At 38.8% G+C, this 26037-nt stretch overlaps 3 protein-coding genes across 4 annotated transcripts; 2 read left to right on the plus strand and 1 right to left on the minus strand.

Annotated features, from left to right (window-relative positions):
- Positions 1 to 16648: 16648 nt before the first annotated feature.
- Positions 16649 to 19589, plus strand: LOC108473831 (upstream activation factor subunit UAF30-like). The gene is made up of 2 exons (XM_017775612.2): positions 16649 to 17250; positions 19170 to 19589. The coding sequence occupies exons 1-2, from the start codon at positions 16909 to 16911 to the stop codon at positions 19293 to 19295; spliced, it is 468 nt and encodes a 155-aa protein (XP_017631101.1). The 5' UTR covers positions 16649 to 16908; the 3' UTR covers positions 19296 to 19589.
- On the minus strand, positions 19228 to 22047 carry LOC108473829 (uncharacterized). 2 transcript variants are annotated; one of them, XM_017775608.2, is made up of 7 exons: positions 21737 to 22047; positions 21467 to 21639; positions 21316 to 21368; positions 21103 to 21217; positions 20689 to 20811; positions 20074 to 20245; positions 19228 to 19974 (listed from the first exon to the last, which is right to left on the minus strand). In XM_017775608.2, the coding sequence occupies exons 1-7, from the start codon at positions 21839 to 21841 to the stop codon at positions 19789 to 19791; spliced, it is 927 nt and encodes a 308-aa protein (XP_017631097.1). In that variant the 5' UTR covers positions 21842 to 22047; the 3' UTR covers positions 19228 to 19788. The 2 variants fall into 2 exon arrangements, with proteins under 2 accessions (XP_017631097.1, XP_017631098.1); XM_017775609.2 differs by having other exon boundaries at positions 19854 to 19986.
- Positions 22048 to 22104: 57 nt separating this feature from the next.
- On the plus strand, positions 22105 to 25474 carry LOC108473830 (uncharacterized). Its single transcript, XM_017775610.2, has 8 exons — positions 22105 to 22463; positions 22588 to 22644; positions 22790 to 22865; positions 23718 to 23797; positions 23959 to 24008; positions 24083 to 24167; positions 24244 to 24342; positions 24981 to 25474. The coding sequence occupies exons 1-8, from the start codon at positions 22230 to 22232 to the stop codon at positions 25209 to 25211; spliced, it is 912 nt and encodes a 303-aa protein (XP_017631099.1). The 5' UTR covers positions 22105 to 22229; the 3' UTR covers positions 25212 to 25474.
- Positions 25475 to 26037: the final 563 nt, after the last annotated feature.

A 26037-nucleotide genomic window follows, 5' to 3' on the forward strand; every position in this document is an offset into this window, starting at 1 on the left:
TTTTTGAATCCCTTTTCCCAAGCTATGAAAAGGCCTTCAAAAATCGCTCTTGCCTCAACTTTAAAAATAGAATCTTTATCTGTTAGAGATAAGAAGTCAGTAGTTAGTTAGTTAGCTAAGGTTGTTATCAACTGTCAAGTTAGTTAACATCTATCTCTATTAAATGCATGTATTTTCACAGTAATGAGTATGAAAAGAATTATAAGTTGGATTCTTTTACTCGTGTGATCTTGACATGGTATCAAGAGCCAGTGAGTTCTTGGCATAATCGTTTTTTTTTCTCCCAACTGCATTTTCTTGCTTTATTCATGGAGACTGAAACCCTACATTCCAGTACCACACCTCATCACTCGTCGAATACTGCTTCGCAAGGTCAGACTTCTCAACCTTTGTCGAATGTTCAATATTTCTCGAAACATGATACGGTCAAGCTTAGTGAACAAAACTACTTGCTGTGGAAACATCAAATTTTACTCATTCTTGAGGGGTATGAGCTTTAAGGATATGTTTTTGGTACCATTTCTGTTCCCTCTCCTCTTATACCTGGACCTGATGGACAGTCTGTTCCTAATCCGTCATTTCTTCTCTATAAAAAGCAAGACAAAATTCTAGCCTCTTGGTTGCTTTCTACTGTAACTGATGTGTAACACCCCGAACCCGAGACCATCGCCGGAGTCGAACACGAGGTGTTAACAGACTTCAAACCACTTATTGAGAATTTTCCAGACAAGCTGCCAATCTGTGTACTAGTCGCTTCAAAAATCATAACTTGAGTTTTACAACTCGAAAATCAGTTTCGTAATTTTTCCCTGAAACTAGACTCATATGTACATCTACAGATTTTTTTCTAGAATTTTTGGTCAAGCCAATTAGTACAGTTTATTAGTTAAACTCTCCCATGTTACAGGGGTCGACTACACTGACCTTTGTGCGTTACAACTGGAATAACTCCCTGTGTAGGGCTTCAATACTGATACCGTTTGTTTCTATAGAAACTAGACTCAAAGAGGAATTTATACATATATGGTATGACTCCTAAATATCTCTGGTTAATTTATAATGGATTTTCAAAGATGGAACAGGGAATCCAGAAACTGTTCTGGCCCTGTCTCACGAGATCTTGAATATCTCTTAAAATACAGCTCATATGGTCATTTCGTTTTGTCCATATGAAAATAGACCCATCAAGCTTCGAGTACATAATTTTTTTAGAAATTAATTCCACTTCTACTATTTTTAGTGATTTTTCGATCTCACATCACCGCTGCTGTCTGCAACAGTTACTGCAGTAGACTATGCCAATTTCATGAATCCTTCCTTAGCCTTACTGATCATCCATCATACATGACACAAATTATGGCCACCTTATCAAAATTAAGGTTTCTAAGACTCGTGGCTATGGATTCTAGCATCCCACTCAAACGACCACATAGGCCATTTTCACATGGCTTAAAGTTTACAACCCCAAAATTTAACAAAACAAAATAGCCCATACATGCCAAATGTTCTCCTAAGTCGACTAAGAAGACAATACCAAAAATTGCTCACGGTGTGATGACTTCGTTGTGATTCTGAACACCCAAAAGGAGACGAGTCCAAGAAACCTAAAATGGGTGACAAGAAAACACCGAGTGAGTTTATAACTCAGTAAGTCATAAGCATTCCACAACCATCCATTAATAAAATTATCATAAAATGAAATAATGATACAAGGCCAAGTGTTCCAGCCATACCGAACTATACCATAGTTCCTTAGATCTTTCGGATCAATCTCATACCAAGTCATACATTTACATTTCATATACTGTTCAATAGGATATTTGAGGCAATTTCCATACATCATTTCATTTCCGCAACAATCATGCAATCAAATGAACTTTCATCTATTCCACGATACCTTATTTACGGTAATGCAATTGAAATCATCACATAGATTTAAATCTTACCAACTCCACCCCGAGCATGAACATAGCATCTATTAGCCATGAACTCAAGGTACTTACTCTTTCCGCTGTCCATACTCATCTCGATAAAGTCACGCCTCCATATAAATGTTCAATCGGAGATATGTGTAGAGTTCGCACACATAGTGCTTAATACTCAATCACGCACACTTAGTGCCATGTGATTCAAGCCCACACACATAGTGCCATATAGTCCAAACTCGCACACTTAGTGCCATACATTACAAGCTCGCACACTCGGTGCCAATCTCGCACCGTACACATCTATTTCTCGCACACTTAGTGCCAAGCAAACTTCCTACACATTTCACTATCTCTTTTCGTTCAACAATATCATCTTTTCATACACATACATTTGTATATATTTCATCTCATTAAACACAATTGCATAGATATTACACTCATTTAAGCAATATCAAATATATGCTTAATGACTTACCTTGTGTTGGGTAAAATAGTCCAAGTCGGCTACTCGATGACCTTCGTCTTTCCCTTGCTTGATTCTCCTTCTTTAACTCCTTGAGCTTAATCAATAAATCAACTAGTTTAACCATCTTGCTAAACATTCATAATTCAATTACACATGCATATGTATGTTTGTATATTCGCAACCATCCTCACTTATTACCCATTCAGTCAACAATCTAAGCCAAGATAAGGCTTCAATATGGTTGCCTCTAACCGAATACATGCACACCAATTTCCCCTCATGTGGCGAATATGCATGTCCATGTTGAGGCCATTTATGCACTTATTACCACACAAAACAGCATACATTTTACTAACTAATACCTTTCCATATTGTAACTCAATACACATCTATCATTTCCTTCATAACCGAAACATCATCATAAGTAAGTATATACCTTAAGATAGTATATATGTCATGCCAATACATCATGCTCAAACATATATACATATATGTATGTTAGAGCCGAATTTCAAGTTGATTGTAACTAAACATGAACATGATTTCGAAACACAAATCTTACTCTCCATGCAAAGGGCATAAATCACACTTGGGGATGTACCATGGCCGAATACATCACACACCATAATTTTGGTCATGATTACACAAAGAACTTAGTATATCATTCAAAAATGCTCAAAGAAAATCTAAGAGTCCTCAATCCACCATCACATGTATCATCATCAAGCTTCATATTTAACATGCAATGGCATTAACTCAAAATCCACCTTGGCCAAATACCATCCCCATGATATAACAAAGATTTGAACCATGGGCTAATAAGAACATCAAGTTAGCAACCAAAAACATGCATGAATCTCATGGCACAACATCAAACATACCTTAATCTTGATGCAAATATAGCCAAACCTCTTCCTAATCCTCTTCCAACCCAAGCATGAAGCAAAATCCCTCCCTTCCCCTCTAGTATTTTCGGTCAAGAGAGAATGAAATGGATGAGCAAAATTTTTTTCTTTTCTTTTCTTCCATGTACGGCAATGGGGAGGGGGGTTCACTCACACACACATTTTTTTTTTGCTTTCTTTACTACCCATGCTTATTTGTTTATTATTTCCCCCTAATGCACCAACAAAACATGTTTCATGACATGTTTAGCCGATACTCCCTTGTCATGGCCGGCCATCACTTGTAAAAAGGGGGTATTTGACATGCAAGGCCATTGTTTTGCATGCATGCTTTAATTAGTCATCATACATTTCCCCATCATACTTTCAAAGTTTTCTACTAGGTCCTTTCTAGTGAAATTCACATTTATAACTCTAAATTAAAGCATCAAAATGTCACACATGAGTTAACACATATTATAGGCATCAAAATAAATATCAAATTATTTTTATGCCTCGGTTTTGTGGTCCCGAAACCACATTCCGACTAGGGTCGTTTAAAGGTGTCACAACTCTCCCCACTTAAGAAATTTTCGTCCCGAAAATCTTACCGGTAAATAGGTTTGGGTAACGCTCTTTCATAGAGTTCTCGGGTTCCCAAGTAGCTTCTTCCATCCCGTGTTTGAGCCATAACACTTTTACTAACGGAACCCTTTTGTTTCGCAACTCCTTCACTTCACGAGCTAGGATACGAATCGGTTCTTCTTCATAACTCATATCGGCTTGAATTTTAACCTCTGATGGACTAATTACGTGCGATGGATCAGATCTATAGCATCGAAGCATTGAAACATGAAAGACGTCGTGAATCTTTTCGAGTTCGGGGGGCAAAATCAAACGATATGCAACTGGGCCAACTCGTTCGGAGATTTCGTACGGTCCAATGAATCTCGGGCTCAACTTGCCCTTACGGCCAAATCTAAGTATCTTTTTCCAAGGCGAAACTTTAAGAAACACTTTATCTCCCACCTGATACTCAATGTCCTTCCGTTTCAAATCCGCGTACGACTTCTGACGATCGGAGGCTATCTTCAGATTTTCACGGATTACTTTTACTTTCTGTTCAGCATCTTTAATCAAATCCACTCCAAAAATTTTGTTCTCACCGAGCTCGGTCCAAAACAATGGTGTACGGCAATTACGCCCGTACAAGGCCTCGTAAGGCGCCATCTTAATACTTGATTGAAAACTATTGTTGTAAGCGAATTCAATCAAAGGTAAGTACTGTTCCCATGAACCATCGAACTCGAGGATGCAACATCTCAACATATCCTCAAGTATCTGAATTATCCGCTCGGATTGACCATCGGTTTGGGGGTGAAAGGCGGTGCTGAAATGCAACTTGGTACCCAAAGCTTCTTGAAATTTCTTCCAAAATCGCGAGGTAAATCTCGGATCTCTATCCGACACAATAGAAATCGGTACCCCGTGTAATCTTACAATCTGAGAAACGTACAATTCGGCTAGTTTATCCAATAAAAAATCCGTACGCACGGGGATAAAGTGAGCCAACTTAGTCAGTCTATCAACAACAACCCAAATCGCATCCTTCTTACTTGCTGACAATGGCAGTCCGGACACAAAGTCCATTGTGACTCGATCCCATTTCCACTCGGGTATCATGATCGGTTGAAGTAATCCTGAAGGTACTTGATGTTCCGCTTTCACTTGTTGACATATTAAACATCTCGAAACAAAGTCGGAGATGTCTCGTTTCATACCATGCCACCAAAACCGACGTTTCAAATCGTTGTACATCTTCGTACTCCCCGGGTGGATTGCCATTCGGCTACAATGGGCTTCATTCAGAATTATTGAAATAAGTTTCGAATTCTTTGGAACACACAGACGACTTCGAACCTCGGACAATCGTCATCACCAATATGAAACTCCGATTCCTTGTTCAAACACACTCGGCCGTTTTGCAACCAACTCATCATCAACTTTCGAGCTTCACGAATTTGATGAATCAACAATGGTTTGGCCTTTAATTCGGCTACTAACACATTGTCGGGTAGAATAGACAAGTGTACATTCATTGCTCGTAAAGCAAACAGTGATTTCCGGCTTAAGGCGTCCACAACCACATTAGCCTTTCCCGGGTGATAATCAATGACAAGCTCATAATCTTTTAACAACTCGAGCCAACGTCTTTGTCGCAGATTTAAGTCTCTTTGAGTCATCAAATATTTGAGACTTTTGTGATCCGAATACACATGGCACTTCTCACCAAATAAGTAATGTCGCCATATCTTTAAGGCGAATCGATGGCGACCAATTCGAGATCATGGGTCGGATAATTTTTCTCATGTGGCTTTAATTGTCGCGACGCGTAGGCCACAACTCGACCTTCTTGCATTAATACGCAACCTAACCCAAGTAGGGAGGCGTCACTATAAATGACAAACTCTTTGCCAGATTCGGCCGCACTAAAACTGGAGCTTCCGTTAAATGAGTTTTCAATTGATCGAAACTTTTCGACACTTTTCCGTCCATTCAAACTTGACATCCTTCAAGCGGTTTACGTCATGGGTGTGGCTATCATCGAGAATCCTTTTACAAACCGTCGGTAGTAACCGCAAGTCCCAAAAGCTCGAACCTCGGTAATATTTATTGGAGGTTTCCGATTAAATATGGCTGAAATTTTGCTCGGGTCGACTCGAATACCCGTCGCAGATACCACATGACCCAAGAAGCTAACCTCTCTTAACCGAACTCACACTTGCTGAACTTAGCATATATCGCTTATCCGTAAAATTTGCAACACTAATCTCGGGTGCTCGCATGTTCGGTCTCATCTCTTAAATAGACCAAGATGTCGTCAATGAACACAACTACGAACCGATCCAAATATGATCCAAGATCCGATTCATCAAATCCATAAATACCGCGGGGGCATTAGTGAGCCCAAGCGGCATCACTAAGAACTCGTAGTGACCATATCTCGTTCTGAAGGCAGTTTTGGGTATATCCGAATCTCGGATTCGCAACTGATAATAGCCCGATCTCAAATCTATTTTTGAAAACACTGAGGCTCTCTTCAATTGATCGAACAAATCATCGATCTGCGAAGCGGATATTTGTTCTTTATTGTCACTTTATTAAGGCGGCGATAGTCGATGCACAACCTCATGGTTCCGTCCTTCTTTTTCACAAACAACACTGGTGCACCCCAAGGTGAAAAACTCGGGCGAGCAAAACCTCTATCCACCAACTCTTGCAACTGAGCTTTCAACTCCTTTAATTCCATTGGTGCCATACGATACGGAGCTATCGAAATCGGTGTGGTCCTGTACAAGCTCAATACCAAACTCTATCTCCGAGCAGTGGCAAACCCGTAATTCTTGAGAAAAACATTCGGGTATTCACAAACCACCAGCACAGATTCGGGTTTTATTTCTAACTCCTTATCATCAAGTACATACGCAAAGTATGCTTCGCACCCTTTTCTTACATATTTCTGGGCCAACATTGATGATATTACAGCTGGCAACCCCTTCAAGTCTGTAGACTTAACTCGGATCATCTCGTTATTTGCGCATCTCAAATCAATAGTCTTGCTTTTGCAATTCACAACCGCATCATGCACGGTCAACCAATCCAACCCAAGAATAACATCAAATTCATCGAACGGCAAAAGCATCAAGTCCGCCGAAAAACAGGAACCTCGAATTACTAGGGGCATTTCTTACACACTTTGTCGACCAAAGACGTATGCGACCCAAGGATTTGACACCGAATTACGAACTCGAGAGACTCAACGGTAGAGTCTTCTTGGATGCTAAGGTTTCACATACATATGAATGAGTAGAGCCGGGTCAATCAATGCAATCACACTAGTATCAAAGAGAGTGAAAGTACCAGTGATAACGTCGGGGAGGATGCCTCCTCTCGTCGCGGATAGCATATGCTCTAGCGAGCACGAGTCTCGGATCGAACAACCGTATCGAGACCCTCTCGATTACCACCCCTACCTCCTGAAGTCCTCGGGGTCTACCTCTAGCCGTCGTCCCACTAGATCTTGCACCTTGCATCTTATTCTTCTCATCAAGCTCTGTGCAATCTCTAATGAAGTGGTCCTTCGAACCGCATCCATAACAGGCCCTATTAACAGACTTACCCCAACATTCACCTATGTGTCATCTTCCACATTGGGGGCATTTGGGCTTTTCTTGACGATTATTGCCCACACTAGCTATTGATGTAGCTCGTGAGTCCATCGATGGTCGTGCTCTAATGGAAATCCCCGCAGTCGCCCTCGACTTATTTATGTCCTCTCTGAACTTCTTTACAGCTGAAAATGGAGCCTTGCCCGTCGATCTTTTACGATAATCTCTAGCTTCAAATTCAGTCTTCCTCTTCTCCCTTCCGAGCTCTTCCGCCTTGCAGGCTCGTTTAACTAGTGTTACAAATTCTTTTATCTCCAAAATACCCACCAGTAGCTTTAACTCTTCATTCAATCCCTCTTCAAATCTTTTGCACATAGCAACCTCATCAGCCACACACTCCCGAGCATCTTGACTAAGTCTTACGAACTCATGTTCAGATTCGATATCTGATCATACGACCTTGCTTGAGCTCTAAGAATTCCTTACGCTTTTGATCGATGAACTGTTGACTAATGTATTTCTTTCGAAATTCGTTTGGAAGAAATCCCAAGTAACTTGTTCCTTTGGGACTATGGAAATTAAGGTCCTCCACCAATAGTAGGTGAGTCTCTTAACAAGGATATAGCACACTTAAGACATTCATCGGTGTGCATGATTCATCAAACACTCTAATCGTGTTATCAAGCGAACTCGGCCCTTTCGGCATCATCGGTAACTATGGCCTTAAACTCCTTGGCCCCACGCTTCCTAATCAAGTCCACGGTGGTTTACTCACCTCACGGGATCAGCAATCGATGGCATTACGGGCTCTTGGGGTGGATTATTTACATTTGGGAATGGTTGGACAGTAGGATTAGTTCGGGCATATTGCGCGACCCACTCATTCATCATGGTGAAGAAGGCTTGTTTCGCCCCTTCATCTTGATTATTCGTGGATGACTGAGGCTCAACAGGCGGTGTCCCTTGCGCAGGAGCAGCCGCTACACTTTCAACGTCATCCGCCAAGGGTCTCTCTACCCCGGGTTCCATTTGCTAATCAAAACAAAAATTTCAACCGTCAGAAGTCATCACCTTTTTAAGCACTAACACATTGGCATGTATAGCTAGACTCACACGCGCTACGGTAGTCCTAGAACCGACTAAACCATAGCTCTGATACCAATAAAATTGTAACACCCCGAACCCGAGACCGTCGCCGGAGTCGAACACGAGGTGTTAACAGACTTCAAACCACTTATTGAGAATTTTCCAGACAAGCTGCCAATCTGTGTACTAGTCACTTCAAAAATCATAACTTGAGTTTTGCAACTCGAAAATCAGTTTTGTAATTTTTCCCTGAAACTAGACTCATATGTCCATCTACAGATTTTTTTCTAGAATTTTTGGTCGAGCCAATTAGTACAGTTTATTAGTTAAAGTCTCCCATGTTACAGGGGTCGACTACACTGACCTTCGTGCGTTACAACTGGAATAACTCCCTGTGTAGGGCTTCAATACTGATGCCGTTTGTTTCTATAGAAACTAGACTCAAAGAGGAATTTATACATATATGGTATGACTCCTAAATATCTCTGGTTAATTTATAATGGATTTTCAAAGATGGAACAGGGAATCCAGAAACCGTTCTGGCCCTGTCTCACGAGATCTTGAATATCTCTTAAAATACAGCTCATATGGTCGTTTTATTTCGTCCATATGAAAATAGACCCATCAAGATTCGAGTACATAATTTTTTTAGAAATTAATTCCACTTCTAATATTTTTAGTGATTTTTCGATCTCACATCACCGCTGCTGTCCGCAACAGTTACTGCAGTAGACTATGCCAATTTCATGAATCCTTCCTTAGCCTTACTAATCATCCATCATACATGACACAAATTATGGCCACCTTATCAAAATTAAGGTTTCTAAGACTCGTGGCTATGGATTCTAGCATCCCACTCAAACGACCACATAGGCCATTTTCACATGGCTTAAAGTTTACAACCCCAAAATTTAACAAAACAAAATAGCCCATACATGCCAAATGTTCTCCTAAGTCGACTAAGAAGACAATACCAAAATTCCTCGCGGTGTGATGACTTCGTTGTGATTACTTAACACCCAAAAGGAGACGAGTCTAAGAAACCTAAAATGGGTGACAAGAAAACACCGAGTGAGTTTGTAACTCAAGAAGTCATAAGCATTCCACAACCATCCATTAATAAAATTATCATAAAATGAAATAATGATACAAGGCCAAGTGTTCCACCATACCGAACTATACCATAGTTCCTTAGATCTTCGGATCAATCTCATACCAAGTCATACATTTACATTTCATATACTGTTCAATAGGATATTTGAGGCAATTTCCATACATCATTTCATTTCCGCAACAATCATGCAATCAAATGAACTTTCATCTATTCCACGATACCTTATTTACGGAATGCAATAGAAATCATCACATAGATTTAAATCTTACCAACTCCACCCGAGCATGAACATAGCATCTATTAGCCATGAACTCAAGGTACTTACTCTTTCCGCTGTCCATACTCATCTCGATAAAGTCACGCCTCCATATAAATGTTCAATCGGAGATATGTGTAGAGTTCGCACACATAGTGCTTAATACTCAATCACGCACACTTAGTGCCATGTGATTCAAGCCCACACACATAGTGCCATATAGTCCAAACTCGCACACTTAGTGCCATACATTACAAGCTCGCACACTCAGTGCCAATCTCGTCACCGTACACATCTATTTCTCGCACACTTAGTGCCGAAGCAAACTTCCTACACATTTCACTATCTCTTTTATGTTCAACAATATCATCTTTTCATACACATACATTTGTATATATTTCATCTCTTTAAACACAATTGCATAGATATTACACTCATTTAAGCAATATCAAATATATGCTTAATGACTTACCTTATGTTGGGTAAAATAGTCCAAGTCGGCTACTCGATGACCTTCGTCTTTCCCTTGCTTGATTCTCCTTCTTTAACTCCTTGAGCTTAATCAATAAATCAACTAGTTTAACCATCTTGCTAAACATTCATAATTTAATTACACATGCATATGTATGTTTGTATATTCGCAACCATCCTCACTTATTACCCATTCAGGTCAACAATCTAAGCCAAGATAAGGCTTCAATATGGTTGCCTCTAACCGAATACATGCACACCAATTTCCCTCATGTGGCGAATATGCATGTCCATGTTGAGGCCATTTATGCACTTATTACCACACAAAACAGCATACATTTTACTAACTAATACCTTTCCATATTGTAACTCAATACACATCTATCATTTCCTTCATAACCAAACATCATCATAAGTAAGTATATACCTTAAGATAGTATATATGTCATGCCAATACATCATGCTCAAACATATATACATATATGTATGCTAGAGCCGAATCTCAAGTTGATTGTAACTAAACATGAACATGATTTGAAACACAAATCTTACTCTCCATGCAAAGGGCATAAATCACACTTGGGGATGTACCATGGCGAATACATCACACACCATAATTTTGGTCATGATTACACAAAGAACTTAGTATATCATTCAAAAATGCTCAAAGAAAATCTAAGAGTCCTCAATCCACCATCACATGTATCATCATCAAGCTTCATATTTAACATGCAATGGCATTAACTCAAAATCCACCTTGGCCAAATACCATCCCCATGATATAACAAAGATTTGAACCATGGGGTAATAAGAACATCAAGTTAGCAACCAAAAACATGCATGAATCTCATGGCACAACATCAAACATACCTTAATCTTGATGCAAATATAGCCAAACCTCTTCCTAATCCTCTTCCAACCCAAGCATGAAGCAAAATTCCTCCCTTCCCCTCTAGTATTTTCGGTCAAGAGAGAATGAAATGGATGAGCAATATTTTTTTCTTTTCTTTTCTTCCATGTACGGCAATGGGGGGGTTCACTCACACACACATTTTTTTTTCCTTTCTTTACTACCCATGCTTATTTGTTTATTATTTCCCTAATGCACCAACAAAACATGTTTCATGACATGTTTAGCCCATACTCCTTGTCATGGCCGACCATCACTTGTAAAAGGGGTATTTGACATGCAAGGCCATTGTTTTGCATGCATGCTTTAATTAGTCATCATACATTTCCCCATCATACTTTCAAAGTTTTCTACTAGGTCCTTTCTAGTGAAATTCACATTTATAACTCTAAATTAAAGCATCAAAATGTCACATATGAGTTAACACATATTATAGGCATCAAAATAAATATCAAATTATTTTTATGCCTCGGTTTTGTGGTCCTGAAACCACATTCCGACTAGGGTCGTTTTAAGGCTGTCACATGATGAAATCTTAGTACATCTCACGATGGCCAAGACCAGTTTTGAAGTTTGGACAATCATTGAACGACGTTTTGGTGTGAAGTCTATTGTTAAAATTTCTGGTATGCGTCATGCCTTGTATTCTCTCAAGAAGGCAAATCTTTCAGTAAAAGACTACTTGGCCAAGGTGAAAATGTTGTGTGATAGCCTGATTGCTACTAGCAGTCCAATATCTGAACAAGAACAGGTTAGTATAATTTTAGCTGACCTCTCGATAGAATATGAATCTATTCGAATTTTTGCCTCGGCGACACCAGTATCACTTGAACTCTTAATTGATATGTTAATTGACTGTGAGTCATGACAACTAGCTCTTCTAACAGAGACATCGTTCCAAGCAAATCTGGCTTCTCATCTCAAACAAGCCATTGATGGAAATTCAACACATACTGGGACTTCAAATCACTACCAGCAGGAGTATAAGCCTGGTCATCGGGTCATGGTCGTGGTTGGTCTCGTGGCAGGGGCCGTGTGAGTAGTCGTGGCTGGTCTCGCTCTAAGCCTCAGTGTCAACTCTGTGGCAAGATCGATCACTTAGTTCAGACCTATTATCATCATTTCGATGAGACTTTTTTAGGGGTCGACTCAATCAGCAAATGTCTGTTAATTGCCATCAGTTACAAGATCAGGATGGCTCCTCTACTCGATCTTGTTCTCGTAAATGCAACTCCTATTGGCAGCCTTCTTCTCAACCTTCATTTCCTCCAGATTCTGATCAAGGATGGTATCCTGATTCTGGAGCTACAAACCATATCACACTAGATATATCAGCCCTTACGAATGTTGCTCCTTATGCAGGTACGAGTCATGTGTCCATGGGAAATCGTCTCTATTGCTAATGTAGGATCTGCCAGTCTGTTGGCTGGTTCTAGGCTGCTGCGTCTTCAAAATGTTCTCCATGTTCCTCCTGTTTGTAAAAATTTACTTTCTGTTGGTCAGTTTGCTAGAGATAATGCGGTGTATTTTGAATTTCACCCGTTCTTGTGTTATGTGAAGGATATAAAGACAAAGAAAACACTCCTAGTGAGCCACATGCGTGATGGTCTTTACAGGTTCGATGTGTCCAACTCATCTCCTTCCTCATCTGGTGTGCCTTCACAACCCACCTCGACGTTCTTGGGTGCAGCTCGAGTTTCCTCTTCCACTGATCTATGGCACAAAAGACTTGGGCACCCCTGTCCCAATGTGCTTGGGGTTGTTTTGCGAGACTGTAATATTCCGTTTAGTAGAAAAAATATGTTGAATGTTTGCTTAGCTTGTCAGTTTGGCAAAGCCCATAGGCTATCTTTTAAAGCTTCTAGCACAGTGTACTCAGCACCTTTTGAATTAGTAGAATCCGATGTTTGGGGTCCTTCTCATGTTCAATCAAATGGTTTTGTCTACTATGTTTCCTTTGTAGATATGTACAGTCGATACACCTGGGTTTATTTTCTGCGGTCAAAGGCAAATGTGATTCAGTGTTTTCTGCAGTTCAAACAGATGTCCAAGTTCAATTTGGTGGTTTCATTAAAATGTTTCAATCTGACTGGGGAGGAGAATATCGTTCGTTGTCTAGGGAACTTGCCCGTCTTGGCATTCAACATAGGGTCACTTGCCCTTACACTTCTGAGCAAAATGGGGCTGTTGAAAGGAAGCATCATCAGATCGTTGACATGGGACTGACTCTTCTTGCTCAAGCAGGTTTACCGGGACTGACTCTTCTTGCTCAAGCAGGTTTACCTCTGAAATTTTGGTCGTATGCTTTTGCGCATGCTGTTCACCTGATAAATAGATTACCAACACCTATTCTACAGCAACGAAGTCCCTATGAAATGTTATACAAAGTCAAATCGACCTATTCACATGTTAAAGTTTTTGGCTATGCCTGTTACCCCTGGTTGAGGCCTTATCATCCCAATAAACTACAATTTCGGTCCAGTCTCTGTACTTTTCTTGGCTTTGGACCCAACCACAAAGGGTATCAGTGTCTTAACAAGCATGGTCGGGTGTTTATCTCCAGGCATGTTACATTTGATGAAGCTCTTTTTCCCTATCAAACTGCATTCTCCTCTGAACAGTCAGCTCGAGGGGTTCCTTATCGGTCTCCCTTTCCCATGGTGATTCAAGGTTCTTCTTTAGTGCCTCCAAGTTCCTCGTCTCTGGAACATGGTCATTCGACACATGAGGAGCTTGCTCTCTCGGCCCTTGAGGAACGTGGTCTCTCAGCACATTCAGCACATGCGGACGGTGTTGCTCAACCACAGACTCGAGTGGACTCTTCTGTCCAACAATCTGCTTCTAGCCTTGGTATTGGTCAATCACAGTCTCGAGTGGACTCTCCAGTACAACAATCTGTTTCTAGTCACCCTTGCTCGCCTACCTCGGAACCTTGCTCTTCCTCTTCTACTGGGCACGTTTAGCCTCGTACTAATACACATCCGATGCAAACTAGGTCCAAAAGTGGGATTTTTAAGCCACGATTATTCACTTCAGTTCTTACTGCTTATGAGCCTACTTCCATCATTGAAGCATTTCAAAGCCCTGCCTGGACAGCAGCTGCTCACACTGAGTACACTGCTCTACTCGCGAACCATACTTGGGATCTTGTGCCTCTACCTATTGGCAGGAAAGCAGTGGGTTGTAAGTGGATCTTTAAGATTAAACGAAATGCTGATGGGTCTGTCGCTCGGTACAAAGGTCGGTTAGTGGTCAAGGGTTATCTCCAAGAGACTGGTGTTGACTTTCGGAACATTTTTAGCCCTGTTGTCAAGCCAACAACGGTCCGTGTGGTGCTAGCTCTTGCGATCTCAATGGCGTGGACTCTTCGTCGGGTCGACATCAACAATGCCTTCCTGAATGGTGATTTACAGGAAGAAATATATATGGTGCAGCCACCAGGGTTTGAGCAACTTGGGGACAATGGTCAACCGCTGGTGTGTCGTTTAAGGAAAGCACTATATGGCCTTAAGCAAGCCCCTCGGGCTTGGTTTCATAAGCTCAAGGAGTTCTTAGTTGATACAGGGTTTGTTGCCTCAAAAGCTGACACTTCCCTATTTGTTTCTAAATCGGGCTCCCAGCTCATGTATGTTTTAGTCTATGTCGACAATATTATAGTTACTGGAAACAACAATCAAGCTATAGATCAGTTCGTACAGAAGCTTGATGATAAATTTTCTTTGAAAGATCTTGGCCAACTTAACTACTTTCTTGGTATGGAAGTCCAGTACACCACCACTGGTATTTTTCTTAGCCAACGAAAGTATATACTGGATTTGTTGCGAAGGGCTTCTATGGAGGGGTCTAAAGCTACACCTACGCCTATGATCACGACATGTCAATTGTCAGCCACTGAAGGACAACCTGTTGAAAATGTTTCTTTGTACAGGAGCATTGTTGGGGCGTTGCAGTATGTGGTTATTACCAGACCTGATATTGCTTTTGCGGTTAACAAAGTGTGCCAGTTTATACACAACCTTTTGGATGTGCACTTCAAAGCAGTCAAGAGAATCTTGCGTTATTTGCATGGGACCTTGGATCATGGGTTACATTTTACAAAGAACTCGAAGCTCTTACTTGAAGGATTTTCTGATGCCAGCTGGGGGTCTGACATTAATGATCGCCAGTCCACATCCAGTTACTGCGTCTTTCTCGGAGGGAGTCCAATCTCCTGGAGCTCCAGAAAGCAGCAAGTCGTCTCCCGATCGACTGCTGAGGCTGAATACAGAAGCCTCACCCATGTTATTGCTGAGATGATATGGATCCAGTCGTTGTTAACTGAACTAGGAGTTTCTCTTCGCGGCAAAGCTCTTGTGTGGTGTGATAGTTCAGCAGCTGTGGCAGTAGTAGGAAATCCAGTGTTGCACTCAAAATTTAAACACGTTGAATTGGATCTCTTCTTTGTAAGGGAGAAAGTTGCTCAAGGTCTGTTTCAGGTGGGTCATGTACCAAGTTAGGAACAGGTTGCAGACATACTGACTAAACCGTTAGCAGTAAATTTTTTCAACAAGTTTCGAAGTCAACTTCGAGTGTCAACCAGTGGAGTGTTAGTGATGGCAGAGGGAGGAACAAGCTAGGGGCATGTTAGAGATAAGAAGTCAGTAGTTAGTTAGTTAGCTAAGGTTGTTATCAACTATCAAGTTAATTAACATCTATCTCTATTAAATGCATGTATGAGTTGGATTCTTTTACTCGTGTGATCTTGACATTATCAAATGCCAATGAGTAGCTACATAGCCAATTTGCATCCAAGTCTTTAAGTACACCTCCAATAGATATACTAAGACTGCTAGATGAAATTGCACCATCCGTGTTAAGCTTTATCCAACTTCTCTTCGGACGAGACCAATGCAACAACGTGTGCATGGGATTAGGTTGAACCAATTTCAATGTCGGCTCTACATAACTCCTCGCCCAAGTATAATCTGTATCCACAAGGCTTGAATACAACTATGACGGTTGCAAAAAACAAATAAATTTCAGGTTTTCAAATCATTTGAATTTTTACTTTTAACATTATTTAATTTGTGATATTTAACTTCTTATTATAAATTATGAAGTCTCCAAATTGTAATCCTCTGTGTAATTCAAATAATTACATTTGAATGGTCATCATTTTAAAATGATGTTAACAAAAAAAAAAGTGAGACTAAAATTTTCAAAAAGTAGAACTAGTTTTAATTAAATAAAAATAAAAGATTAAATCCATACAGTACAAGGACCATTCTCACAATTTTACCTATCTTTAAAATGTGAAATGTTTTTGGCAAATTTTTTTAATTTCTAAATTTATCTTCAAATTTTTAAACTTCCAAATTCAACTTAAAGAAATTTGCAATTATTCTGAACAAACTGTCTGCCAAACTTCAATTCTATTAATGAGGGAGTGTATTGATATTTAATTTAATAATTTTTCCTCTTCCATCATTTTCAAACGGAAAATGCATAGTTAAAATGTAAAAAACCCTCAGACTTCCTCAGAATCCCAGGTCTCAGTCAGTCCTCCTCAGCCCTCGCTCTTTTCAAAAGGTATTCCTCCATCCATCTCACAACAAGCTCGAACGCCACATTTTTTTTCCATAGTAATGTCTAGGGTTTTCAAAGGTTTGAGGGCGTTGTTAGCCTCCGCAGCGTCGTCTTCTTCTGCAGCAGCAGCAGCAGCCAAGTTTTCTTCTTCTTCAGCTTCTACCGCTACTGCTGCCAAATCAGCTAAGTCAAAAGTGGCTCAGAAAACTCCGAAAAAGCCGATCGCTTCAAAGCCCAAGACTGAAAAACCAGCTACTCCTCGAACTACCACTCGACCCTCTGGGATTTTTAAACTTACCCCTGTTTCGCCTGCTTTGGCTCGATTCCTTGGAGCCCCAGAGGCTTCCCGTTCCGATGCTGTCAAGCAGCTCTGGAGCTATATCAAATCCCAGAACCTTCAGGTTCTCTCCATCTCTATTGCGTCCTATATAAAGTTATATTATTTGGTGTAAATAAATGTGGGCTTGAGTAAATATCTGGGAAAATGTTGTTCAATTTTGGTAGTTAATGTGTACCATTTATTAATGTTTCTTGTTGCGAGTTGTTTGCTTGATGGCTTTATGAGGTTTCTTTACCCTTTCCATGGGCATTTTTTCCCTCTATAATATATTTATTCTATTTTTTCTGTGCTTGTTAATGCTGGGGTTTGGACCTGTTTGGTGTTTATTGTTCAAGAGTGGTTAAGCTGGCAGCTGTAGTAGGATTAATTTTATGAATATTCATTTGCTACAGTTAGTTTCATTGCTGGAGATTGGATTGTTATGGTTCATAAATCTAAGTTTAGCACTTTGTAAGAGTATCTGAAAATTTTTATGGTTCATAAATCTAAGTTTAGCCCTTTGTAAGAGTATTTGAAATCGATTCTTGGATTGCGAGTTTAAAAGGATTTTTTTTTTTTCAGATGTTTCCTTTTGTATTTTTTGAAGTGACATGTATAGGAGAAAACTAATTATAACTGAGAGGAAGGGATGTGAGTAGAAGGCATATTAGTTTCTTCATGTAAGAAAGTGAAGTAAAGGTGAAAGGAAATGAGGGAATGTTCCAAACGTGATTTTTAGAACTTAGGATTCTCTGCTTTAATTAAGCCTTAGGTTATCCCACCATAGCCCTTCTTATTGCATTTCCTGATTTTCCACATTCTAAGGTCATGTTTGGATTTTGGGTTTGGGATTGGAACTCTGTAATGGATCTTCTCTCGGTTCCTGTTTCTTGTGACAAATGGTGTATTCGTTTACCTTTCCACAGTTTTAAGAAGTTAACATGCTGGCTCGCCATTTCATTTTCCTACAGGCAGGTTATTTTTGGTGTTTGAGTTCTCTTCTTTCTAGATTTCTACCTCCTAAGCAACATTTTCACCCTCTGCTTCCTTTTTATCCTTTAATGCTTGCTTAAGAGTTCTCATTGGAGAATCCACATTTTCTGCATATCTCCCATGCAACATGTATTCTGTACACATTATTTAGAAATTAGACACTTGGATTTCTTTTAGGGTTTAATGATTGGTGCCATATAACAGACTAGCTATTGTCAGTAGAAAAGAGATCATGAGTGAATGAAAAAACGTAGGAGATAATGGTTGTGATAAGACTCTCTGCTGTCTATGGATCCTCTAACCTCGTGCACGTGTTTCATATTATGTCTACGAAGTTGAGGAAGAGAAATTTGGGTAAATGTACCCTGAGAGGCCCCTCTATTATAGGGACCTGGTCAAAGAATCAAATAAGGCCAAATTGAAATAGAGTTAACATTTATTATTTAAGAAAATATCATTTACCGTTTAACAGAGTTAATATTTTTAAAGTTTTTATGGTTCTGTTAATGAAATATTTTGTTTAGAATTGAACTGCAATTGAAAAAAATAATTTTCAAGACATTTTTTATACAGTAAATGTTTAACTCTGTTATAATTTGGACATATTTAATTCTTTTTAATAGTATAGGGACTAAAATGACCCATTTAATAATAGAGGGACTAACTTGATCCAGTCCTTATATTACAGGAACCTCCCAAGTACTTTAACTGAGAAATTTATGTGGTATATGTTTGTCTTTACCATAGGCAGGAAATGATAATCATGTTTTTACCCCGAACAATAAATTTTCTGTGAACCATGATTCTTTTTATGCAAGATCATGTAAGCTGTTGTTGTCATTACTGCCTTCTATGCTGCTTGTTGTGATGTTAAAGTTGCTGACTTTTCTATTTTATTTTTAATAGAATCTGTGTAGATATCATATTTTGAGTGATGCTGACACTGTTGTGTGAGAAACCTTGTCTAATAAAATGCACTGAAATATATACGGATACTTTTGCCTGCAGAATCCTGCTAACAAGAAGGAGATCTTTTGTGATGAGAAGCTTAAGACAATTTTTGATGGAAAAGAAAAAGTTGGTTTCCTAGAGATCGGGAAAATGCTATCCCGCCATTTTATGAAGTCTAGCTGACCTCTATTTTCATGTATAACCACTGGTTGCCCTACCAACATCAAGCTAGCTCTTGTTATTCTGAACTGAACTTTTTTTATGTATGTTCATGTTTTGCTTTTCATTTTGCGAGCTAAACTCTCTGGTAGCCTTGCAACTGAGGAAATGTTCCCAGCTGGACTTGTGTAAAAATTCTGTAGGGACTAGGGAGTGAAAAAGTAACATTTTCATTTGGTTTCCTGATTTTCATTTGTACTGTTTATGGTAACCGGATCTTTGATCAACTAGTAGTTTAATCATTCAATCATGAGAAAACCATTGTTCATTTTGAATTTCAATGATCACCCTTGTAAGCTGCCTTCCAGTGCAGTGGACAGTGAACCTTGCTCTTGCATATATTACTTAATTTGAAGTTCAAACTAATGCAGGTTATTAGGTACGAGAAGTTCATCAACAAATCAAAGATTACATGAAGAGATAATATATATTTATGTGTATATTCTCTCAGACTTGATCAATTGAGGAGATGATGAATCCATTGCTCCACAACTGCGGGAGAACCATACCATGGTCTTGATACATCATCTGAACCAACAGGTGAGTGGTACACTCCATCCAAGCTTATGTTAAGGGCTCCCTCTAAGTGAGCCGATACTTCTGGCACAACTCCATCACCCCAAACATCTGCCTCCCCACAAACCTGATTTCATGGCTACAAGCTTACCATCAGATCAAGCTGACAAATATATAGAAACTTGATTGGAGAAAATGAGTCTAGATGGTTGGTTTTGGTGTTAACCTGTTTGTACCCTTGGCCAACAAACCGAGCTTGGAAGGTCGTGGAAACAGGGGTTGAATCTGTCATATTTTTCACAACAGCAACATCTGATTCTTGTTGGTCATCATCAATGGTGGCCATAGACTCAACTGCCACTTTTGAGTCGTTAACAAAACGAGCCCCCTGAAGATACCTGCACTTGAATGTGACAATTAAATAAGAACAATACCCCAGACAGCAATTTTCTGCTTCATTAATCCCTGTCTTATCCAAAGTTCTCATATTAAGCAACTGAGTAATGTGTCAGGTTTTATGTGAATCATCAACTTTAAGGGATCCAAATCCATAAAATAATGTCATATATTTCAATTTAGATTCTGCACAAGTTTTGCAGAAGAATGATAGGTTGTCCCTTATAATATGTTGGAAGAGTTGACTGTTCAGGTATTTGGAAGGTTTTTTGAGTATCATCTTCCCATACGATATTGTCAGCGTATGTGTCAGACAAGAAATTCAAGAAAAATTAGGAGTTGGAGCAACACGTGAACGAGTAAAATGAAAAAGGTATTTGGCAACTTGAATAGAGTGAAGTAGAACTAATGCAGAAACAGGAACAGGATCTGAGTTTGATTTTACCTCCCTGCAATGCATACATATTTCAACTCAGGAGTATAAACAGCTTTTTTGCAGTGTTGTTGAACATAATATAGTAGGCCCCTTGTTTGATCAATGACCCCTGGCAAACCTTTCGGAGGAGGCCTGCAAAATAGACCAAAATACATAGATAAGGCTTTTAAGCACTCTTCTCCCCTTCAGTCATTTGGAGGTTGAATGATTACAAAAGAAAGGAAAAGCCAGTGCTTGCAAATGGGATTACAGCAGTTGACCATCCAATCACCCTCTACTTCTCACTTTTCCAATACGATACATATTTTTAGGGTTATGATCCGCCAAATATACGAAAAGAAACTAAAAAAAATTACTAAAATCATTTGAACAAACAGAAGTTTCCGAGAGAAAAATAGTTGAGTATTGAAATAAAAGACCTACAAGTGGGGAGTACCAAGAGTGAGAAGCAAGGAGATGTGGGAGAGTCCAAATTCTTCCATGTAAAGACGAGCTAGCCACCCTCCAGCTGAGTGACCAATCACTGACAATTTCCCACCTACAATCACATGCTTTTATAGGTTTAGACGCATATTTGTATATAATATTTGCATTCGAGTCAGAACATTACTGAAAGGTAATGGCAAAGATTGATACCTTGTGCCAATTCCTTTGCTTCTTGAACTGCATCATCAACCCTCTTCAAATACCTGCTTTCACGCAATATCTAATCATTAACCAAATTTCTATGTTACAACTTGCATACGTTCTGCATTGTTTAAATCGAAAGGGATCTTAAGATAAATACCAGTCAAGAACAGGCCTAGGCTGCAAAGTGCCTTTCCAGTAGTTAGGGTCCACCAAGCCAGCTGCATTCCTCAGCCAATCAATTCTTGAAACATTAGCAACAACGGTGGACACTCCATACTCTTGCAAGGTGAACTCCAACTTCTTATAGTCACCTGTATTATTCCCTAACCCCTGAAATGAGAAAACCCAAAAAGAAAGGGGTCAAATGCAACAAAACATAAACATGTTTAAGCATAAGAAGAAGGTAATAAGCGCATGGAGAATTAACAGGAAGGATGACGGCAGGGCGGTAGTTGGTTGAAGAGGATGAGGAGAAGGTGGAAGTAGAGGAGCACTGGAGTTTGAAATTAAGTGGTGGCAAACCCAAAGCCATGTCTTCCACAAGTTATGGACTTGTTCTCCACTGGCTTGTACTGTTAAATGTGTTTGTGACATTTGCTGTTGTAACAAATACTATGAAGGTCTTCTTTTAACTGATACTTGGCAGGATATCCACCAAAGGTTCTGGATGGTTAAAGGACGTAGAGCATTTTTCATTTGTTTTTCTGGGAGGATTATGGGGTTTGATAATGATATGCCTTTGTCAATTAATTTAGATGTTCTTTTTTCTATATAACATCAAAGAGGATACAGGCCTCTCTAAGGGGTTGAGCCCTTAAAACATAAGCCTACACCCAATCCAACAAACTTTGGAAGGAGGCCCGACCCTTTAGCACTGTTCGAAAAGTTGGAGGAAATGCCAGTGGAAGAAGGAATGTGAAATGGCTTCATCCCTTTGCTTAAACAGTTGTGCTGCTGTCCCAGGGGCTGCAAAACAAATTCTTTCCTCACTAATACTACTACACAAATTCCCTTCTTCTCTTGGCCACAAATATTGCATTTCCAAAAGTTCTGCTTCCCTTTCAGTTCCCATTACAGATAAAAAGGAGATTAGGAGTACTGACTTGGTGGCTCTCGAGTATGCCGACCTTAACCTCACTGACAAGATTTCTCAGGTCCCCTCCATCCTCAACTTTTATCTTTTCATCATAATGGGTCATCAAGTTTTTCTTTTAATCATAATTTTTTCTTCTTTTTATGATAACGGTGGGTTCCCCTCCCCCCTTTATTCGGTTGCAGGAGTTGGGTCATGTAAGAATTAGGCAACATGTCAACCCTCTCAGTTCATCTTTCTCCGTGAGTTATTTATGAACTTTTGGGTTTCTTCTTATTGCTTTCTTGCAATGCAGTAGTGAACAGGTTATTTTCATTATCTCTTGTGTTAGATAAAAGAAGTAATGCTTTTGTCTTACTGGCTTCGGTTTTTCATGCTTCTGGGTAGGTGCCAGCACCTGTACCTAATTGGGATGAAGCCTTCAAGGATCCAACATTGCCACTTATGGTGGATATTGGAAGTGGTAAGTGGTAACCTCTCTATCCATTCAAAATATCTGCTAACTGATGCTATGCTATCCTTTTAATAATTCTTTTAGATCATGGAGAACTATGAAGAAATATTCCATTTATTATCCAATTAATGACGAGAACCCTTTTATCCTATGTTACCCATGTTCTTTCAATGTGATTTAAGGGTCCTTTGAGGGTTATATCTCCATATCCATGTTCGGATATGCATCCGACATAGGTGCTTAAAGAAAAATGATTTGTCAAAACAACATAAATTTTATCTATGCAGAGTCTGGGATAGGAAGTGGCTGTTTCTTTTATCTCCTGATTTTAAATCCTTGAGAACCTGAACCATCACCAAGATACTGGGATCCTTGTATAATAGATGAGCTTTTGCATTTTAATCCTCAAATGTTGATTGACAACATTGAAAAGCTACAGGAATTTTTAACCTGTAAATTGTTTACATTATCCAATAATGTATACCATTATGATATTGAGCAGGTAGGTTAAAGTTGGGGAAGAGTACCCAGTACTGTAGAGGCCTGGTGCCATGTTCCTTTAGCTATTTATTGTTTTCTGACTGGAGTTTTTCGAGCTTCAATATGGTGTCAATGGTTCAAACAGTTGCCTTTCATTCACATTCTTTTTTATCCAGTCGTCTTTGATAAGTATCTTTCTTTGATCGTCTTTGATAAGAATGTTAATGGTTAAAATTTTTTTTCATATCGTTCCTTATGTCTGCTGAAATTGGCTTCACAACTTAGTTATTAGCATTGTTGTCATAGGTATCTTACTTTTTGTTCACGGTAAAGCATGGACAAGTACTGATAAATCTAACAGCAGGAAAAAACATTTCTCAGGAAGTGGCAGATTTCTCTTATGGCTTGCGAAACAAAACCCTGATTCACAAAATTATTTGGGACTGGAAATACGAGCAAAAGTATGAGATAGAACTCCTCGGACTAGTGCTAATTTACTCTATAATTGTTTTGATTGAGTACATTTACATTTACCTGTTCTTCTTTCAGTCTTGGAGTTATGATAGATTGCCATATTGGTGGTTCATTTAATGTTAATAAAAAAATTTTGTTGGTCCTGCAGCTGGTTAAACGTGCTGAGTTTTGGGTAAAGGAGCTGGCTCTTAGTAACATGTAAGGCTTTTGAAACTTGTTTTTATTAAAAAACAGTATTATTGGGGATTTGTTCATGTAAGCTTTTATTGCAGACATTTCATGTTCGCAAATGCTGCAGTTTCGTTCAAACAGTTAGTATCCACTTACCCTGGACCTTTGGCGCTTGTTTCAATATTGGTGAGTGTGCTTCTGCCCCTGGATCATTCCTTTTAATTTGGTAGGTTAAATGACAATACTTATGTGCTGTATGCAGTGCCCGGATCCTCATTTCAAGAAACGACATCATAAAAGAAGGGTTGTACAGACGTCTTTAGTCAATTCCATCTTAACCAGATTGATGCCTGAAGGAAAGGTATGCTCTTCCATTCACTTAGAATGATAATCAGCTTTTTCTTTGTGGCATGTAAATAGCATAACCTGTTTTAGACACTGTAAATCTATTTCTCAAACTTTCCTGTTTTATGTTGGGTCCTATGAATCTGATCTCAGGCTTTTTCAGTTAGCATTTTGAGGCTGCCAATTTCTGTTATGGTTACTGCTTATTCTAAATTATAAAGTAAATATCATGTGCAGTATGCCTTGATGGATCACCATTTGCTTGGACTATGGCATCGGAAATAGAACAAAAACGGATTGATGTAATTTATTGGGGCATTTAAGAATAGTCTTCGCTATATCAGTTCATAGAGATGTATATGGCTATATGCATGAATTGTTAGAAGGCACAGCCCAAAGAAAGATATCAGCAAGTGGGTTGTGAGCTGCGCAGGCACAAAAGTTTCTATTCCTCTGCATTTGCTTCCAAGTCTGCTAATTCTTATTACACAATTACATTTTAAAACTACACAAATCCACTTATCTCCTAAGAAGTCCATTTGGTAGCTTGGTGGGAGGGGTTTTGGCTACGTCTATCAAATAGAGCTTAAATCATCTACGTATATTCAAGCTCTAAAATGTTCTAATATAAGATTTATCACTGTATTTGGACAGGTTTTTATACAATCTGATGTCGTAGACGTTGCCGAAGACATGAGAAAGCAGTTTGATGAAGAGTCGGGTGTACTTCAACACATTGACACGGTTGACCCTAGCGTGTTATGTGACAATGAGGGATGGTTACTGAACAACCCAATGGGTATCAGGACGGAAAGAGAAATACATGCTGAATTCGAAGGTGCGAAAATTTACCGGAGGTTGTACCAGAAAAGAAAAGGGTACTAGATTGAGGCCGTATGAATCTCATAGTGATATGAGAATACAGAGGCAACTTAAAAGGCTGAAAAAAGAATGGAGTGTGCATTGTAGGAATTTTGGTACTGCCTTGAGAGAATACATTTTGGAAGGTTATATTTTCATACTTAAATCCGTAAAATCGATATAAAAGGAAGGTCTTTTATTGACACGTTGAAGTGGCATGTAGTTTTTCCATTTTTTTTTTTCCTTGACATTACAAGACAATGATCAAATTTTAAATTTAGTTTTTAGACTATGTTGAAACTTGATATTTAATTTATATTTTTTAAAATTTTTATATTATTTTATCTTTTTATTTTTATAATGTTATTAGTTAGTTTAAATAATTCATATTATTTATCATTTAAATATAAATTTTAATGTTAATTCCTCTTAAGAATATTATAACAATAGAAAATAATTTTCTATTATGATGAGTTTGAATTAGTGTTTTTAAGAAAAATAAATCTTAATTTATATTTTCAATGTTATTTTTATTATTATATGATTTTTTTTTAAATTTTGAAGAGTCACACTAAAGAAGTTAATAGGAATTTAATGATGGTAATGAATTGACCTAATTTTAAAATTTAAAAAACTTAAATTTTAAAATTAAAATAAATAGATAAAATTTTAAATAAACGGAATATATAAAAACTTAAAATATATATTAAAATTTAAATGTTTACTACATAAAATAAAATATGTATTGAAATGTGATGAAGTAAATAATAGTATGAAAATCAGGAGATGATGGCTTGAATTGACACTTTCAAAACAATCTTTTTCTACTTGGACGTAAAATGGAGAGAAA

The sequence above is a fragment of the Gossypium arboreum genome, chromosome 11, assembly GCF_025698485.1.
Source record: "Gossypium arboreum isolate Shixiya-1 chromosome 11, ASM2569848v2, whole genome shotgun sequence".
In the NCBI taxonomy this organism is placed as follows: domain Eukaryota; kingdom Viridiplantae; phylum Streptophyta; class Magnoliopsida; order Malvales; family Malvaceae; genus Gossypium; species Gossypium arboreum.

Bases quoted from the DNA above. Each gene is read 5' to 3' on its own strand.
- LOC108473831 (XM_017775612.2), top strand. From the start codon at position 16,909: ATGTCTAGGGTTTTCAAAGGTTTGAGGGCGTTGTTAGCCTCCGCAGCG. The intron at 17,251-19,169 runs GTTCTCTCCATC...TTTTGCCTGCAG, and splicing joins TCAAATCCCAGAACCTTCAG to AATCCTGCTAACAAGAAGGA.
- LOC108473830 (XM_017775610.2), top strand. From the start codon at position 22,230: ATGGCTTCATCCCTTTGCTTAAACAGTTGTGCTGCTGTCCCAGGGGCT. The intron at 22,866-23,717 runs GTAAGTGGTAAC...AACATTTCTCAG, and splicing joins TATGGTGGATATTGGAAGTG to GAAGTGGCAGATTTCTCTTA. The intron at 24,168-24,243 runs GTGAGTGTGCTT...TGCTGTATGCAG, and splicing joins TGGCGCTTGTTTCAATATTG to TGCCCGGATCCTCATTTCAA.
- LOC108473829 (XM_017775608.2), bottom strand. From the start codon at position 21,841: ATGGCTTTGGGTTTGCCACCACTTAATTTCAAACTCCAGTGCTCCTCT. The intron at 20,812-21,102 runs GTAGGTCTTTTA...TCTATTTTGCAG, and splicing joins ACTCTTGGTACTCCCCACTT to GCCTCCTCCGAAAGGTTTGC. The intron at 20,246-20,688 runs GTAAAATCAAAC...ATTCAAGTGCAG, and splicing joins TATGTATGCATTGCAGGGAG to GTATCTTCAGGGGGCTCGTT.